This window comes from Notolepis coatsorum (assembly GCF_963971535.1).
Source record: "Notolepis coatsorum genome assembly, chromosome: 2".
In the NCBI taxonomy this organism is placed as follows: Eukaryota; Metazoa; Chordata; class Actinopteri; order Aulopiformes; family Paralepididae; genus Notolepis; species Notolepis coatsorum.
Genome location: NC_140166.1, coordinates 59,980,864 through 60,000,826, shown reverse-complemented (window position 1 = coordinate 60,000,826; position 19,963 = coordinate 59,980,864). Strand labels below are relative to the sequence as shown.

Below are 19,963 nucleotides of genomic sequence, written 5' to 3'. Positions count from 1 at the left end.
CGTCATCACGCTGCACCGTCATCATCACGCCGCACGTCATCACGCCGCCCGTCATCACGCTACACGTCATCACGCTGTACACACGGCTTCACAGGGTCACTCAGTCTCACACAGTGCTTGGTTCACCTGACTGACCGACACCGTCTCACCAGCAGCAACATGTACTCCTGTGCTAAGTTCCTCTCCACGCCCTCACTGGTGAGTTGACTCAATGAAACATTTCATGAAATAATAATAACATTTAATAACAACAACGTCTATTACATGCTGGTGGTGACCGACACGACAACCAGCTCTTATATAAACCAACACAGTGTTGCAGCTGCAGGCCTGCTCTGCTCTTACAACCGTTATGTTAAGTTAGCTCATATTGCTTGACTCTCTTTGGCTGTAATGTTCGTGAGTTATTAATAATAATGTTGGCTTGTCCGATAACAAATACATTAAGCTATATAACTGTTAGCTCAACAACTATCTAACGTTTGTTCCTGGCTTTGTGTTGTGTAGTACTCTCTGCTAACGTTAGCTAGCCTCAGTGATGGCTGTCAAGGGCAAGACGAGGCACCAGCTCTGCTCTCTCTGGATCTTTAGTTATTAATAACGTTTAGATGGTTATCTGGGTTATTAATATTAATATCTTGTAAAGAAGTCTCACGATGCACCCAATGCAAGTTTTGCCAACAGATTTTAATCGAGCCTATGATTTTTAGAGGATGTTACCACTGCATGCAGTTGACGGTGACCCTAACAGTGATTGAATGATTGAAAACTTTATGAACAGATTGCAGAATGGGTAGTGGTACAGTACGGCTCAATACACACAATTGTTAAGGGGATGCAGACCAGAGAAAGACTTTCGTCTTGTTTACATCAGGGTCCCCCATTTTCTATTCATCATAACATACATGACATACAGATAGACACAGTACTGCTACATCTATACATTTATGACATACACCAGATTTACAAATACAGTGACTGTTTAACAAAGATGGTATCATCCTAAATATAGGTCCGTGCTGGATCCAGGGCTCTGAGACCACTGTCGGTGTTGCCTGGGCCCAATGGCAGGACTGCAGAGGTGAGTATCTGACAGTGAGTGTGAAGGGAGTTTACAGTGCAATTATGTTTATTATCCGACTTGTGTGGGCTGTTCAGGCGACATTTCAGAGTCAGAAACTCATTTATCTGATAAACCCAATATATCACGGGATGCTCGATATTGGCTTTTTTACCGATACCGATATTGTCCAACTCTTAATTTCCGAAACCGATATCAACCGATACCGATATATGCAGGGTTCCCCCTCCCAAAAATGGAATAATTTCAGGTAATTAACATTACATATATCTTGTTGTGGAATTAACACAACATTATGTATACTTTTGACAATAAATAAAATCAGAATTTGTTCTTACTTGTTTGCCTGGGTAACTAAAGGTTATAGAAATGTAAAAAAAAAATAAAGAATTACCGATATCGATATTTTCCGATATCAAATTTTAATGCCGATATCGGCCGATAATATCGGTAGGCCGATACTATCGGACATCCCTACGTGAAACCATTCATTTACAAACAGAGTCGTGCTGTATACTGTTGATTCTGTGTTTTACCTTGTAGTATCGCCACTGTCAATCAATCAATCAAATGTTTTTATATAGCACGTTGAAACATGACGCTTGTCAACCAAAGTGCTTCACATAGCTAAGCTAAGAACAAAGAAAAGTATAAAATAAACAGAAAAAAAAACAATCAACGGATAGACAAAGGAAAAACAGAACAACGCGTCAACAAGTACGGCAAGAGTCAGAGTGAGTCAGGGAAGGCCAGGCGATATAGGTGGGTTTTGAGTTTTGATTTAAAAGACTCGATGGAGGGGGCAGATTTGTCCCCCCCCCCCCCCTAGACTTGAAGTTAGACCTACGGGTGGTTAGGAGACCCTTATCAGCCGATCTGAGGGCCCTGGCGTTGGTATAGGGGGTGAGGAGGTCTGCTAGGTAAGCAGGGGCCTTACCATTTAGGGCTTTGTAAACCAATAAAAGGACCTTGAAGTCTATTCTAAAGCGCACCGGGAGCCAGTGGAGGGAGGCAAGTACAGCGGTGATGTGATCCCAACTAGTGAAAATGCCGTGCTGCATAAAGGGGCTGGTCCAGACAGTATTTGTCCAGACTCTACCGTTATGTGCAAAACATGCCTACAGGAACTGGCAAGGCGCGGCAGACTGGTGCTTGCATAGGAACGGCAGTCTGGACTTTAAAATTTGTATTTATTTGTCTTCATTTATTTGTTTCTGTCTCTCAGACTACTTCAATCCTGGAACCACAAAGCATTGTGGCCTCCTACCAGCAGATGGCACTGCGGGGATTCCAGACTAGTGCTGTGAGCCGTGACATTGACACTGCGGCCAAATTCATCGGAGCAGGTGCTGCCACTGTGGGGGTGGCGGGCTCCGGAGCGGGCATTGGCACGGTGTTCGGCAGCCTGATCATTGGATATGCTAGGTAAGCATCAGACCTCGTCGTAATGTTATTGTGAGGATAGTTTAGACTTTATTTGAACCGGGACAACACACATTAATGAACATTACTGTAGATGTGTGAGAGTCAGACAGTGTTAGCCAAAGCAAAATGTCAACTGTTGTCCCTTGGCCTGGTGTTGAAAAGCAGCTAAAAAAGAAAGCATAATATATATATATATATATATATATATATATAGCATGCAAACAGTTCATTAAGAATAGGTCATCAGGGGACCCTGATGTAAACAAGACGAAAGTCTTTCTCTGGTCTGCATCCCCTTAACAATTGTATGTATTGAGCTGTACTGTACTGTACCCATTCTGCAATCTGTTAATACAATTTTCAATCAATCAAAGTCAAAAACACCATATACAATTTACCTAAAGAGCACATTGACGGACATATGTCAGCAGACATGTACAAACATAAGCACAAATACACTGTATGCTATGCAGACAAACGGACATGAGAGCTATGTATGGCAGCACATATGTACAAACAATGATAAGTCGTATTAGGTACACACGATCATACATGTAGGCCAGCAAGCAGACAGGGTTAGGGTTCTGAAGGGCTGTTATGTGTAATAATTTCTCAACCATGTTTTGAGATTATGCTTTAATGGCCGAGGATGATTTTGGGTGAGACACGTCCTGAGTGTCTTTTTTTATTTTTTATTCATTCATTCAAACCATTATTTATTCTCAAAGACAATTGAGGTCACCCTCATTTTCAATGTCGTCGAGACTTTACAGACATTTCAATGCACACATTTCTACAATATAACAATAATAAATATTAGTAACTATCTATAATATAGTACTTTTCACACATGGACCGCAGTCCAGAGTGCCGCATAGCAATTAGTATATAAAATGAACATAGGCATAAAATCGGCACACAATTGACGGAATAAAAAAACAATGCATTAATTGCAGACCTAAGGATAGGAGTGTCTTGTGAGTGTCTTAACCCTTTCACTGCCACACTACAGAAGGTTAACCCTTTACTATCACACTACTGACGCTGTGTATTGTCGCTAAGGCTGTCCCCGAAGCCTGTTTTTGGGATTCGAACTTCGTCAGGGTTTTTCCGAACTAACGTTTTTTTTTTTCTTTTTTAAATATCCTCAAACTAAATCCTCTATTTGAATAAAGTGATTAATCTGATTAAATGGGTCTTTTTTATTTTATTAAATCAACTTTCCAGCCCCAGACCCAGCCCAGGGAGTAGCCCCAGCCCAACTAAATCAATTAAATCAACTTTCTAGTGAATATAACTCATCAGTTTCTTTTAATACTATAATATTAGTGTAGCCTAATCTTGATCTGCAACTGTGAAGAAAAAACCCATTGGTTTAAACAGAATTAATAGAAAAATAAATAAATGTGTGTATTTTATTATTATAAAAAATTAGAATGTTGATTTAGAATTTGAATGCCAACGTAACGAACGAACGTTTGGGCTCAGCCCTAATTGTCGCAGTGAACGGGTTAACCGTTTGGTAGTGCGGCAGTGAAAGGGTTAACAGCTTCTACCCCTCCTGCCGTCTCCTCAGGAACCCGTCTCTGAAGCAGCAGTTGTTCTCCTACGCCATCCTGGGCTTCGCTCTGTCCGAGGCCATGGGTCTGTTCTGTCTGATGGTGGCCTTCCTCATCCTGTTCGCCATGTAAACCGCCACGGCACTCGCTGCTGCCGAGGGGAACGTCGTCGTCATCATCGTCGCTGCTGACCGGCCTGCAGGTGGAACGGAGCGGGTGGCCTTCTCGGGCCATGGAGTGGTTGTATAAAAGTAGCTGGCCGGGTCACCTGCTTCTCCTCCGGGGTTGTACCGTTGTATGACTGGAGGTCACGGTTGTTGTTGTGACCCCCACTCATGAGACTGTACAGGAAATACTGACAAAAGGTTTTTTTGTCGTGAAATTGTATATTTCTCTTTGTTTGTTGACAAAGAGTAGACAAACTTGTATTGTAATAAAAATGTTGACAAATGACGATTTTTAGACTACTACGATTTTGTTCAGGGTACATTATGGACATTTTGGTTATTTTTAAAATGTCAAATGTGTTTTTAAAATAAGTGCAATTATGTAACCTTCCTCCCATTTAACCGGGTATGTTGACAAAGTTGACACACTTTTTATTTACTGTTATTTGTGATATAATGGCAGTGTTACAAATACAAACACTATAGCTGGGAGTTCACCAGCACAGCTTTTGTTATAGAAACCTCTTCGGTGGTAGTGGAGTTTCACACTCACCCCCCCTACCCTCTAATGGGCTTGGAATAGCCTTGAGTACGGTGAATGTGCAAAATGAGGCAGGAGGGGACTGAGATGGAGCCATTATTTTTGCCTCGTCTGTACCCCCCACCAGTGTTGCAGTGGCAAATTGACAGTAGGTCAAACGCTCCACGTGCGCGCGCATGTGCGCGCGCATGCACAGTTTTTTTTGGCACAGATTTTTTTTTTTTTTTTGCCTTGAAATAGAGAAGCTGAAAAAGGTAGCAGCGTATGAAACTTTTGTATCACAAACAGTACTGTATTTGCAAATCTGGTATGTCATAAATGTATAGATGTAGCAGTACTGTCTATCTGTATGTCATATATGTTATGATGAATTGAAAATGGGGGACCCTGATGTAAACAAGACGAAAGTCTTTCTCTGGTCTGCATCCCCTTAACAATTGTATGTATTTAGCTGTACTGTACCCATTCTGCAATCTGTTAATAAAGTTTTCAATCAATCAATCAATCCCGCAGTGCAATACTCCAATTCAGCCATTGGGTGGGACGGTCATGTGACCCAAATCAGCCAATGGAAGCGAGGGTCCTAGAGTGTTGGTGCTCTCGTCCTGCAGCTGGATACTATTGCCTCACAGCGCGGCTCTCCAATAGTATCCAGCTGCAGCCGTTCAGACCAGCGCTTACAAGCCCCGCACATAGCAACCCCTCGCTTCCATTGGCTGATTTTGGTCACGTGATTTTGGGTCACGTTGCACGTTGCACTGCGGGATTGATTGATTGATTGAAAACTTTATTAACAGATTGCCGTATGATTTGGGTCACGTTGCACTGCGGGATTGATTCATTGATTGATTGATTCATTGATTGATTGATTGAAAATTTTATTAACAGATTGATTGATTGAAAACTTTATTAACAGATTGCCGAATGGGTACACGTGACCACAGGCCCTGATTGATTGATTGAAAACTTTATTAACAGATTGTAGAATGGGTACACGTGACCTGACCGATTGATTGATTGATTGAAAACTTTATTAACAGATTGCAGAATGGGTACAGTGACCGATTGATTGATTGATTGATTGATTGATTGATTGAAAACTTTATTAACAGATTGCAGAATGCAGTACAGCTCAATACACACAATTGTTAAGGGGATGCAGACCATGCAGTACTGTTACATTTGTGACATACAGTAAATATATACAAGGGGGAGGGAACTACATTTATGATGAATTGAAAATGGGGGACCCTGATGTAAACAAGACGGAAGTCTTTCTCTGGTCTGCATCCCCTTAACAATTGTGTGTATTGAGCTGTACTGCAGATATATTTCAATTGCCTTACTTATTTACATAAGTATTATAGGCCTACAGCAGTATTGTACAGACAGTCTGTGTGAAGTCTGTGTGGTTATCCAGCTGCACAAAGGCAGAGCAAGAGGCTCTACAGAGGGTGGTGAAGGCGGCAGGCAGGATTGTCGGGACTCCTCTATCAAACATCACCTCCGTCTTCACCTCCCGCTGCCTCCACCGCTCCAAGTGTATCATCAAGGACCAGTCTCACCCAGCACATCACCTCTTTCAGCTCCTTCCCTCAGGGAGGAGATACCGGTCCATACATGCCTTCCATATCTTTGGACATAGTCCCACTTGTATACATCTATTAATAATATGACACTGGACTTGCTATGATCGTAGCAGTAATTCTCAATAATTTACTATCCAAGTTGTCTGTGCCAGCTAACTTGCTGTCAGGTAGAGCCTGGAGTAACCGTGCTTTTGTTATGTAAAAACGGTGGCCGCGGCCCGGGCCGAGCCGGTACTTAGTTACAACGAATGGGAACAGCGGATTTTTGTGTGCGTGACTGCGCGTACACGCGGGAACATTTCCGTGCGCGATTGCGCGTACTTCAGCCTCAGTGAGCGAGGTATAACGCCGTTATACCGAGTTATACCAGCACTGCAATACTGCCCCCCACGGTATCGCTTTTTTCAGTATGGAGGTTCAGTGGTCTTTTCAACCTTTTGACGGTTGAGTAGTAGGGGTGTAACGGTACACAAAAACCACGGTTCGGTACGTACCTCGGTTTTGAAGTTGCAGGTTTTCGGTACAGTGGGGGAAAATTTGGCTTTCCATGTTCCACTCAGGGGTGATGTAGTGTGCAGTAACTAATTGTACTTGTATGGCTGTCAACGAATATTCTATATTGAAATGAATAATCGAGTTTTGAATTCTATTCTGCACCTTTACACCCCTATTGAGTAGGCATTTTTGGGGGGGTTTCAGTAATCTTACTGTCTTTCAGGTTTTATTGAGTATACTTAGCATACTTTACTCCCAAAGATAACAGGCAATAACAATAAAAGGCATGGCTTCACTCATGTACTCGAACCAAAACAATGACGGAAGTGGTACATTTTAAACCTCCCATGCCGATAATGCGCCCTTCAAGTGTAAGTAGATGATAAATGGACTAATGAACCGTACGTTTGTCTGTTCATCACAAATGATGTAACACCCACCCACTTCCTACATTGAATTTTGTGTGTCTGTCTACCATGTTTGTTGTTGTTTTTTTGCCCTATGTAAAGCGACCTTGGGTTTTATGAAAGGTGCTATACAAAACCAATTTATTATTTATTATTTATTATTATTATTATTATTATTATTATTATTATTATTATTATTATTATTATTATTATTATTATTATTATTATTATTATTATTATTATTATTATTATACCAAAGATGCTCAGCCACTCCTGCTCACGCAGTAAAAATGGCAAAGTGAGGAAATATTTAATGTAAAAATTCAATATTTCAAAAACAGGAGGCGTAAAAGAACATGTGTAGTTTTAGCACAACCTGGTGGCGTGTATTTGTGGGTTCTCTGAGCAATGAAAGAGTGGACAAATTAAATAAGCCAAACATGCTATTAGAAAAGAAAACAGACACCCATATTTTCTCAAATCTAAAAGAAGGAGCATTTTATGGAAGGAAATAAAGAGTGGCACTGGGATCGGGAAGTGAGAGTAACAAAGAATACAAAGTAGAGTGGGTGCTGGGAGAAGCAGTAGTAGAGGACATAGAAGAGAAGAGGTGGTGGTGACAAGATTACAAATAGGACACAATAACCTGAACTCTCCACATTATGGGAAAATATGAAACTGGACTTTGTGCATTTGCAGACACCAGACAGTAGAACACGTGATTAGTGACTGTAGGAAATATAGAATGAAATATAGAATTTATTAACCCATTCTGCAATCTGTTAATACAATTGTCAATCAATCAATGAATAGGGCAGCGCTAGGTATAAAGGACATACTAGACTAGAGTGTGAAAAAAAACTGGCGATGCCGTAATTGAATAGTGTCGCAAGGTGGCAGTAGTGCAACACTCTGGATGCAAGCTGCCATTAAACACCAAAGAAGAAGAACCTGTCGGTGGTAGGGGGCGGGGGCGCTGGCAATAATTATGTAAATAAGGAAACGTACAGTACTGCTAGTTGCATGTCAATATAACATTATTCTCAAGAGGACTGGCACAGCCAGGCGAACAGCAAGCAAGTGGATGTTGAACCGAGCGCTTTCAACAGCGTTGCTTCGCAGCAGGTGGAGTCTAAAATCAAAATGTGCCGCAACTGAAACTGAAAAACGGAAATGCCTCCGCTGGCTGTGTTCGTGCAACTCGAATAATCGTCCTCCTCCGGAGAAACAAGGAGGTCATCCGATTAGCAGCCAGGTAATAAACACCGGGGGACACGAACCCCCAGCTCTCTCTGGTCACCTGGTTACTAGCTAACAGTTAAATTAATCTACGAAGAGTAACGTTATAGGTTACTTTTCGGCGGCGGCTGAATTGGCTACTACCCAATTGAACTTGTTCTGAGTTAGTTGGGTCGCTCACGCATCACGCCGCACGTCATCACGCCACACTTCATAAAAGTCAGACTAAGCTTTCCAAAAGCTCAAACAGTGAACTCCAAGCCCACGTGGTTGAACTAAAAATCCAAAGAAACAGACTAAGAAATGACGTAAACACCATGATCAGAACCGCAAAAAGAAATTTCATCAACGACAAAACTGAGGAAAACAAAAACAAACCCCGCGAACTTTGGAAATTACTCAATAATCAACTAGGCTGCAGTAAAAAACTTAAAACCAGATTCTCAAACATAAACATAAAGACGGACAACACGCTCATCACAGACAAGCTGGATGTAGCCAATTACTTAAACATCTTCTTCACAAACATAGCCACAACACTGGTAAACAAACTACCCTCCCACTCAGGGCATTATGGGGTAGAACACATAGTAGCATACTACAAAAACCTAGGGGTCCACAAAGACGACTTCAAACTTGAAATGGTAACAACCGATGAGGTACTCAAAAAATTGAGCGCCCTCCAACCTAACAAGGCCACTGGCCATGACAACATCCCCTCCAAATTCCTCAGAGACGCAGCAGCCGCCATCACCCCAGTCATCACACACATAATAAACCTCTCTATAAAACAGGGGCACGTCCCCAAGGACTTCAAAATTGCGAGAGTGACCCCTCTACACAAAAAGGGCAGCAAATTAGACCCAGGCAACTACCGCCCTGTTTCTATTCTTACCTCCATCTCGAAAGTCATGGAGAAAATAGTCTACGAACAGGTCGAAAAGTACCTGGCGGAAAAAAACCTAATCTACGAATTCCAATCTGGCTTCAGAACGTCCCACTCCACTGACACATGCCTCCTCTATTTGAACGACCACATCAAAAGGTGGACGCTGGCAAATACTGCGGCATGGTCATGCTGGACCTACAAAAGGCCTTCGACACTGTCAATCACTCCATTCTAATGGACAAGCTAAAAGCAATTGGTTTTGATAGCCTATCAGTGAGCTGGATGCAATCCTACCTGGAGGGGAGAGAACAGATGGTAGAGGTAAACGGTACTCTACCCCCCCCCCCTCACAGTGAGCTGTGGTGTTCCACAAGGAAGCATACTAGGACCGCTACTCTTCCTAATTTATGCAAATGACATGTCGTCAGCCTGTGACTGCAACTTGTTCCTGTTTGCGGACGACTCAGCCCTGCTGGTCTCTGACAAGAACAAATTGCAGGTTGAAAAAACCCTCAGCACGGAACTAGGCAAAATCTGCATATGGCTCGCTGATAACAAACTATCATTACACATGGGCAAAACAGAGTCCATTCTCTTCGGTTCAAATAACAAACTCAGCAAGACCGACGGCTTCTCAGTTACAGTGGGTGACAATATTGTCACAAGGAAAGACGAAATTACCTACCTGGGTTCCATCCTAGAGGCAAATCTTTCCTGTGACAAAATGGCATCCAATGTAATAAAAAAAGTCAACCAACGAACTAGATTCTTGTACCGGATCTCCTCTCTGGTAAACAAGAATACCCTGAGGACTCTGGCAGGAGCACTCATTCAAGGGTACTATGACTATGCGTGCACCTCATGGTACCAAAGCACCTCAAAGGCGCTTAAAACAAAATTACAAACATCACAAAACAAACTGGTCAGACTACTACTTGACCTGAACCCCAGAACCCACCTCACCCCTGCCCACTTTGCCAACCTAGGATGGCTTAGAGTAGACGACAGAGTACAGCAACTTGCAATGGGCCTGGTCTACAAGATACACTATACGACCGGGGTGCCCATGTACATGTCAAAATACTTCCCAAAGGTCAGTGAATACCACAACCACTACACCAGAGGAAGCTCAACAAATCATATTAAACCCAGATTCGGCTCAAACAAGGGACTAAACACGTTTCGCAATTATGCCACAACAATGTGGAACGCCCTACCCAAAGCTGTAAAGGAATGTGAATCCCTGCCCACATTCAAAACCGCCCTTAAAGAGCACCTACGGGAGGCTGCAATTCGAAACTGGCCACCGTAAATGCCCAAAACCCCCACCACCTCCTAATAGACAGTCTCCTCCCCACCGCATGTATATATTCCCTCCCCGCCGTATGTATATTCCCCTCCCACCCACCCACCCCCTCCTAATGTACAGTCCCCTCCCCATCATATGTATATACTCTGTCAGGATCTAGGGGTAACAGTACTGTATATTTGAATACCGCCTATGTCACAAATGTATCAGTACTAAATACCTATATGTCCCTATGCCATAAATGTCATGTATGTTATGTATGTCATAAATGTCTATATGAATTGAAAATGGGGGACCCTGATGGAAACAAGACAAACGTCTTTCTCAGGTCTGCATCCCCTTAACAATTGTATGTATTGAGCCGTACTGATTCATTCATTCATTCACGCTGTACACGGCTTCACAGCGATAGCGTCAGTCTTATACAATTCTCGAAGACACTCTGACGTCAAGAGACCGTCGCCATCTTGGTATTGGGGGGAAACAAACGGATTTACGATAAAATGTCTTGATTGATTGATTGATTGAAAACTTTATTAACAGATTGCAGAATGGGTACAGTACAGTACGGCTCAATACACACAATTGTTAAGGGGATTCTTTCAAAAACACTCTCAAAAAACACCTACGTGAGACTGCAATTCGAAACTGGCCCCTACAAATGTCCTAACCTAGTTGTACAGTAAATTACCAAGTAAGGCTTTGTCAGTATTCCAATGTACAGTGTAAAATGTGTGTGTCCCCCCTACCCAACCCCCCCCCCCCACCTCCAATGTACAGCCCTCACCCACCCAACCCCACCCCACCCACCCAACCTCCTCCAATGTACAGTTTCTACGCCAAATGTATATACACTCTTTTTCTGGACACTTCTGTATCACAAACAGTACTGTATTTGCAAATCTGATATGTCATAAATGTATAGATGTAGCAGTACTGTCTATCTGTATGTCATGTATGTCATATATGTTATGATGAATTGAAAATGGGGGACCCTGATGTAAACAAGACGAAAGTCTTTCTCTGGTCTGCATCCCCGTAACAATTGTATACTGAGCTGTACTGTACTGTACCCATTCTGCAATCTGTTAATAAACTTTTCAATCAATCAATCAATCATGCAGACCAGAGAAAGTATTTCGTCTTGTTTACATCAGGGTCCCCCATTTTCAATTCATCAGGATTCAGGACATAATGACATACAGATAGACAGTACTAGGCTACTACTCAGTCTGCGTTGAGCTCCGTTTTTATTACATATTTGATCACATTCTTGTTCATTTCATAACCTTTTTATATAATTTGTTTTGAAAATATTAAGGCCAACATGGCATATCACTATTTCGAACGTTTTTCTGCTGATTCTAAGTGCATGTTTCCCCCCCAAGCCATAGACATGCACTTAGACAGAAAGTTAAAAAGACAGGAAGTTGACTTCGACAATGTGTACCATTATACAAATAGGTACAAATATGACATATTCAAACCATGTAAACTACGTTGTCAGCTCGCAGAAAAATAAACATCTTGGCAGCCCAAGTCGTGTGTACATTAACCAGCCTGTTCAGCACCATGGAGAGCAGCCCCTTCAACAGAGTTCAACCTGCAGCATTCTGCTCCTGTTACGTCACTCACACCCTTGATTGATTGATTGATTGATTGATTTATTGAAAACTTTATTAACAGATTGCAGAATGGGTACAGTACAGTACGGCTCAATACACACAATTGTTAAGGGGATGCAGACCAGAGAAAGACTTTCGTCTTGTTTACATCAGGGTCCCCCATTTTCAATTCATCATAACATACATGACATACAGATAGACAGTACTGCTACATCTATACATTTATGACGTACCAGATTTACAAATACAGTACTGTTTGTGATACAAAAAGAGTCCAGAAAAGAAAGTATATACATTTGAGGGGGAAGAAACTGTACATTGGAGGGGGTTCATACTGGAGCCTTCATAGTTGGGCATGTATAGCGTGAACAACATGAGCGACCCAACTGAAATAAGGACCAGTCATATTGGCTTTTGCTTCAATAAAGGCTTACAGTTACAGCCCCCCTAAGCTCACAGTTTTTAATGTCTAACTCTTGTGTGCTGAACTTGTCACCAGAGCGCCTTTTACACATTCCTCCCCCGGAGGTTGTGAAATATTGCAACATTTCTTCTGGCTACTGGAGTGGGAGAGCTTCTCTGTATTTCCCCTCAAATCCGAGTTGCATGTATATGATGCCACTAGTAGGTCGAACACATAGAACTATTATAAAACCGGTTGAAACTCCTGGTCCAATAGTGGTAACTTGACACATTTAACGTCAGGATTACACAGAAAGTTGAGTAACATTAGGTATTCAATAGGGATGTCCGATATTGACATTAAAATGTGATATCGGAAAATTTTACATTTCTATAACTCTATTTACCCAGGCAGGCAAGCAAGTAAGAACAAATTCTGATTTTATTTATTGTCAAAAGTATACATAATGTGTTAATTCCACAACAAGAGATATGTAATGTTAATTACCTGAAATTATTCCGTTTTTTTTGGGGGGGGGGGGGACCCTGCATATATTGGTATCGGTTGATATTGGTATCGGAAATTAAGAGTTGGACAATATCGGTATATCGGTATCGGTAAAAAAGCCAATATCGAGCATCCCTAGTATTCAATATAGAAATATATATTTTAAGGTGCATTTGGAGGGGGAACTTTAACGCCTAACCACACAAACACAATGACAGGTATTTCTGTAACAGGTAACAACAGCTAAAAGCAAGAAATCGACATGTCGACCCGTACTGGAGCATTTTGACCGACAATACAGTAATGAACTCGGAACCCTATGGCCATCTGCAAGGTAAGTAGGGCTGCAACTAACGATTATTTTGGTAATCGACTAATCTGTCTATAATTTTTCCGATTAGTCGACTAATCTAACGATTATTTTTGTCATTCGATTAGTCGACTAATCTAACGATTATTATTGTCACACCCTCAATCTCTGCTTCCTGTGGGCATGGCTCCTTCTCCAATGCATGTTTTACCTCACATGCTCAAGTCTGCACACCTGTGAATGTCACCCTGTTGTCCAGTCCCTCTGCCTTAACAGTTAACTTAACATAACATGATGATCCCATAGCAAATTAAAATAATGACTCATGAAACATTTGAATTTGGATCTTAAGCAACTTTCAATCAAAATGTATTTGAACAATACAACAATCACTCATAACAAGATAAATAAATAAAATAATACAAAGTGGAAGTGTTTAAATAACAAAAAAAAATATATAGCAGACTTCTTAGCTTAACATCCCAGGGAACTAATGGGATAACTGGGGATGTTGTTTGCTTTTGACAAGAGTCTCAAAGTCTGGGGTGACGGTAGACAAAGCAACTCTGAGGTCATGCTCAATGTCCAATCTGTTCCTCTGCTCTGTCTTCAGCTGGACCAGAGCTGAGAAGCCACTTTCACAAAGATAGGTAGTAAAAAAAAATGTATAATATTTTTTTTATGACAAATCGATGCAAACATTCTGCGTCGACGAGTTTTTATGATCGACGTCGTCGATTATGTCGACTAATCGTTGCAGCCCTAAAGGTGAGCATACAGTTTTGACAGTCTCTCTCTCTCTCTCTCTCTCTCTCTCTCTCTCTCTCTCTCTGTCTCTGTCTCTGTCTCTCTGTCTCTCTGTCTCTCTATAAAAATAAACAACATCACATTTGATTATTTTCTCTGTTTGTTTTGTAGTTCTCATAGTTTAGCTTTCTTTATATTGTGTTGTGTGTCCTCATTATATAGACTGTCTCTGGTGCAGCCACAAGAATAGTTAGGAAGGGACTCTCTCTCTTTCTCTCTCTCTCTCTCTCCCTCTCTCATTATATAGACTGTCTCTGGTGCAGCCACAAGAATAGTTAGGAAGGGACTCTCTCTTTCTCTCTCTCTCTCTCTCTCTCCCTCTCATTATATAGACTGTCTCTGGTGCAGCCACAAGAATAGTTAGGAAGGGACTCTCTCTTTCTCTCTCTCTCTCTCTCCCTCTCATTATATAGACTGTCTCTGGTGCAGCCACAAGAATAGTTAGGAAGGGAAAGATGGACAGGCACCTCTGTCTCTCTCTCTCTCTCTCTCTCTCTCTCTGTCTCTCTCTCTCTCTCTCTCTCTCTCATTGTCTTCATGTTTGCAGATCTGTGCTCCTGGACCCCGCCTCCTGGCAGTACGGGGTGATGCTCAACCGCTTCGCCAACCTGACGGACGTCCCAGATGTCCTCCAATCACAGGGCTTCTCCAGCCTACTTCCTCAAACGGCCGCCTCCCCCTTATCTCGCACTGACCCGCCTTCCATCCAGCGGGCCGAGAACAGCTTGATTTCTCCACCGTCCTCCTCCGTCATCGAGGAGGAGGAGCCTCCCGAGTCACACGCCTCACCACGCCTCTCCGGAGACGACGCCACCTATCTGGACCCCCCCCACGCAGTAGAGCCCCCCTCTCCTCCCCCTCCCCCCTCGCTACAGTGTTACATCCACCCGTTTGCGGCGCGTCTCCCCTCCCAGCCCCACCGGCCCGGGCAGCTGAAGCAGTACTACCTCCTGAACGCCGCCTCCCTCCTGCCGGTGCTGGCCCTGCGGGTCGGAGACGGGGAGAAGGTGCTGGACCTCTGCGCGGCGCCCGGGGGCAAGGCTCTGGCCCTGATGCAGACGTGCAGCCCAGGTAGAGAGCCAGCGCTGCTGTGATGGAGTGGTCAGTGGTCACCCACTGCAAGGTGTACGCTGCTGTGATGGAGTGGTCAGTGGTCACCCACTGCAAGGTGTACGCTGCTGTGATGGAGTGGTCACTCACTGGTCACCCACTGCAAGGTGTACGCTGCTGTGATGGAGTGGTCACTCACTGGTCACCCACTGCAAGGTGTACGCTGCTGTGATGGAGTGGTCACCACCAGGGGTGTAAAAAGTACCCAGAAATGATAGTTTTATTATGATTTTTGACCCTCAAAATATGGGTCTCTAGACAACCTACTTGTTCAGTTATTTGCAATATTGGCTGAAATAGTGACATACATTTTTTGACGATGGCGTCATTAATTTGCATATAAATGGTACATGGGACACTCTGACAGATCTTTAACATAGTCTATCATTTTCTACACACACTGGTTAACAATATATTTCCAGGGGGTGCATGATAGTATTCGCTTTCCTACTCAACTAATTGGTAACATTTTTATTATTTTGTATTGACGGCACAGATTTGCATAGGCTACTTACATAGAAACATGTGATTACTCTAGGGATAGTGTTATTGTGATCTTTGACCCTCGAAACATGGGTCTAGACACCTCATTTGTTCAGTTATCTGCAATATTGGATAGATCTTCTTGCGATTTCTTGATAAATAATTTGCATATAAATGATACATGGGACACTGACAACTTGTTAACATAACCTATCATTTTTTTCAAATTTTCTTTCAATCTAGAAAGTCTGGTTACAAGTATATTTCCGGGGGGTGCATGATACCCCTCTCTTCCTACTAGACTATTATACTTAAGTGAAAGTATGGGTACCGTCTCAAAATGTTACTCAAGTAAAAGTCAGAGTATCTGGCTAGAAACACACTTGAGTAAAAGTAAAAAAAAGTTTCGACTTTTTAATGTACTAAAAAGTAAAAGTAAAAACCTTTTTTCTGACTGTCTCTTCTTCTGATAGCAGCTGTTTAATCAAAGATCCCTGCTTTCTAGTCTTGCACAAGGACCAATCAGCATGGGTATGGGCGGGTTCATATTCCATTGATGGGGATTTGATTGGCTGTTTTTAAATAAAGCGCGGCCGCAGGATTAATAAAGTTTTTTTTTTTATCCACTTTTTCTCCCATTTTCTATATTTTCTCCCATCCCAATTTCGTATCATCCAATTCAACCCTCCCCTGTCACGAACGCTGTTTCTTGCCTCCCACAAGCCGGCTGCAATGTGGACTAAGTCATACATAGCACAAGTCCCCTCCGGTACTTAAGGTAACAGCAGTCGCATCTTTTCACCTGCGCAGCTCGATCTCAGTGGTGAGGAGTAACGCGTGGGAGGCTCACGCTGCCCCCGACACTTCCTGATTCCACTGCGCAGGCGCACCAACCGACCTGTAGGAGTCGCTGTCCACAACGCCCGATCCCCACCCATCAGTTTCCCACCCCCTAATACGGCCAATGTGTATTAGTACGGACGACCAGCTAAACTGAAAGCAAATGTGGAGCGCTGGGCTCGAACAGGCGAGCCCAGCGTCTCCAGATTTTGTGGCGAGCGCCTTGCCCACTACGCCACGTAGCCGCCCGACAGGATTAATAACGTTAATGTTAGTTCGGCCAGAGAAACAAATATACTATTTAAAATTGTCGGACCTGCGAGATTTGTGCTTTGTACTTTGTAGGTCTGCATTTTAAATGTAAGGAGTAAAAGGTATGTTTTTTTTCCCCCTCTGAAATGTAATTGAGTAAAAGTACAAGTATACAAACCTAATAATACTTGAGTAAAGTACAAATCCCCCCAAAACAGTACTTAAGTATTGTACTAACAAAGTTAAATTACTCAAGTACTTTACACCCCTGGTGGTCACCCACTGCAAGCTGCACGCTGCCGGTGATGTTGATGTGGCTTCAGTACATTTTTATATGGAAAGGTGGTTTAGATGGAGCTGATTTAAGTTAATGAATGAATTAATTCTTCTCTAGGAAGAAGCAAGATGCTTATCGGGGTCCTACCCCCTTATTACAATAAACCCTTAATGAAATTTGTTTTCAGTCTTTCGTCCTTTCCATATATCAACCACTTCATCATTAGGCCTGAGATACATAACCAAGTTTCAAGTTCAAGTTTCTTTAATAGTTGTCATACAGAAGTACAGAATACTTTTATACAAAATGCTTCTTACTGTTTCGCTCCAGATACTGTGTTAGACAAGATAGTATGAAATAAAATAGTATAGCATGTAAAATAGAAGTAAAAATAGAGGTCACAGTGTTCAGTATAGACATATGTACAATGTTCGATGCAGAATAGAAGTAACTGAGTTACCATACAATATACTATGCAATGTACTAATATACAATACTATATAGTGCAGAGCAGAAATGGGATGAGGTACAATTTAGGTACAATTTACAGTAAGGTGTGCGAGTTGTAGTGCAAATCCTTTACCAATAAATATAAAGTGTAAAGTGTGTTTAGGTGTACCAAGTACAACCAAGTACACCGTCAAACAAAATCACTCGACGATCAAGCAATCGATCACAGTTCATATACAATCGTTAATGTTAATGAATGACAGTTATTGTACAATCAATAGCCCACTGTCCACCCAGTTTCTTTAGAAAGCAAAAGGTATATGCTGACTAGATCAGAACAAAAAGACATATCTTACAATATTTTAGTCAATTGCATGTTAATAAATGTAAAGGAAATGTCAAACAATGGTCAAACAAGTATTTCTGATCGATCGAATCGTAAGATGTTCAACGTCATTCAAAAATATATTATTTCATGTAAAATCTCGATCTCAAGGAATAACTTGCCAAACCTGACCTTAATCGGGAACGTCTCTGTGTGTCAGTCATGAATATTCTATCTCTGTATAGGTGGGTTCGGCGGTCGTTGATATATCTGTTGTGCTTCTCTGTGTTTCAGCGTTGCTCTGCTGTAATGAGATAAACCTTCACAGGCGGAACTGGCTGGCCAAGACCCTGGAGTCCTTCCTCCCGCAGGCACTGAGCGACCGAGTGATTATATCCCATCAGGACGGCCGGACCTTTGGGCAGAGTGAACCCGGAACGTACGATAAGGTGGGGGATAGAGACGTGGTGGCCATGTTGTTTATAGTTTTGGCAGCAGCACTAAACAGTGCAGTTTGTCATTTTTTTAACATTCAAAGCTTCTATTGAAGTATTCAAAACGAAGCTTCGAATGTCTGTCGTCATATTTTATGACACAATCCAAAAGAAAAATATTTTTTTTATATACATATCCTCAAATTAAATCCTCAATTTGAATAACGTGATTCAGCTGATTAAATGAGTCTTTAAAAAAAAATTAAATCAACTTTCGTTAATGAATATAACTCGTCAGTTTCGTCGACATAAATAATCCAATCAGGGCACGGTTGGTACGAAAGTGATGGTGACGTCTTGATGGAGCGCCGAGCGGATGCAGATGTGCTACATCATTTATGATAAATGTTTTATAAAATCTTTTATGACGCGTCATATACTATAATAGTATAATACTATAATATTAGTGTAGCCCCATTGGTTTAAACAGAATGAATAGACACATAAAAAATATATATTATATAAAAAAAAAATATACAATAATAATAATGCATTTTATTTATAAGGCGCCTTTCAGGACACTCAAGGTCGCTGTACAAAAATTAAAAACGGGTCATTAACAATCACAATCAATTTAAAAAATATAAATACAATCAATTTATACAATAAATAAAAACAAAGTAACCACTACACCTCCCTATAGACCAGGAAGTAACCACTACACCTCCCTATAGACCAGGAAGTAACCACTACACCTCCCTATAGACCAGGAAATTACCACTACACCTCCCTATAGACCAGGAAGTAACCACTACACTTCCCTATAGACCAGGAAGTAACCACTACACCTCCCTATAGACCAGGAAGTAACCACTACACCTCCCTATAGACCAGGAAGTAACCACTACACCTCCCTATAAGTAGACAGCCCAAGTCTCCCATTATCTCTCCTGTTTTACCAAAAAAAGAAAATCCCCAAATCCCAACCACTCTATCCAATGCATTCCAATACAGACCGGCAAATCCGGGTACTTTAGCCTTTTCTATTGATCGCCAAAACTGTCAGCAGGACACTTACATTGTTTGAAACGTTTGTTTTGTTAGTGCTTCATGTTAAGTCACACTGGCCACCATTGAGTGTTTCACACCGTTGTGAAAAGTAAGGTTTGATCTGTCTTCAGGCTCCTTCAGTCTCCCCCTGTGGTGTTTCCCCATTGAGCTGCAGGATACCTCCCTACCGGGATATTTCATATTATGCTTATTTTTTGTTTTTGTTTTTGTTTAACCTTTATTTAACCAGGAAGTCCCATTGAGATACGAGATCTCTTTTGCAAGGGAGACCTGGCCAAGATAACAGCAATAACATTTGCAATATATCAGACAGCAATAAAATGTGCGGTACATCACACCAGAACATAATAAAAGTGCATGTATACGAT

The 19,963-nt window shown here is 41.9% G+C and overlaps 2 protein-coding genes across 4 annotated transcripts in view; both read left to right on the top strand.

Annotated features, from left to right (window-relative positions):
* The first annotated feature begins 75 nt into the window (after window positions 1-75).
* On the top strand, window positions 76-4,518 carry LOC311222683 (ATP synthase F(0) complex subunit C2, mitochondrial-like). The gene is made up of 4 exons (XM_084307287.1): window positions 76-198; window positions 1,013-1,081; window positions 2,307-2,506; window positions 4,083-4,518. Exons 1-4 carry the CDS (start codon window positions 160-162, stop codon window positions 4,195-4,197), a joined length of 423 nt encoding a protein of 140 aa, XP_084163413.1. The 5' UTR covers window positions 76-159; the 3' UTR covers window positions 4,198-4,518.
* A 3,788-nt stretch (window positions 4,519-8,306) lies between these two features.
* nsun3 (NOP2/Sun RNA methyltransferase 3) overlaps window positions 8,307-19,963 on the top strand; it is a 42,653-nt gene continuing 30,996 nt past the window's right edge. The window contains exons 1-4 of one of the 3 annotated variants that reach the window (XM_084338057.1): window positions 8,307-8,519; window positions 13,470-13,570; window positions 14,901-15,424; window positions 18,385-18,539. In XM_084338057.1, the coding sequence (XP_084194183.1) occupies window positions 8,349-8,519; window positions 13,470-13,570; window positions 14,901-15,424; window positions 18,385-18,539 (951 nt within the window). In that variant the 5' untranslated portion in view covers window positions 8,307-8,348. Of the gene's footprint in view, window positions 8,520-13,469; window positions 13,571-14,194; window positions 14,315-14,900; window positions 15,425-18,384; window positions 18,540-19,963 lie in introns of those variants that run through there. The other 2 variants (XM_084338058.1, XM_084338059.1) reach the window with 2 other exon arrangements.

Coding starts and splice junctions, on each gene's coding strand:
- LOC311222683 (XM_084307287.1), top strand. CDS start 160: ATGTACTCCTGTGCTAAGTTCCTCTCCACGCCCTCACTG. Junction 199..1,012: donor TCCTCTCCACGCCCTCACTG/GTGAGTTGACTC, acceptor TCCTAAATATAG/GTCCGTGCTGGATCCAGGGC. Junction 1,082..2,306: donor CCAATGGCAGGACTGCAGAG/GTGAGTATCTGA, acceptor TCTGTCTCTCAG/ACTACTTCAATCCTGGAACC.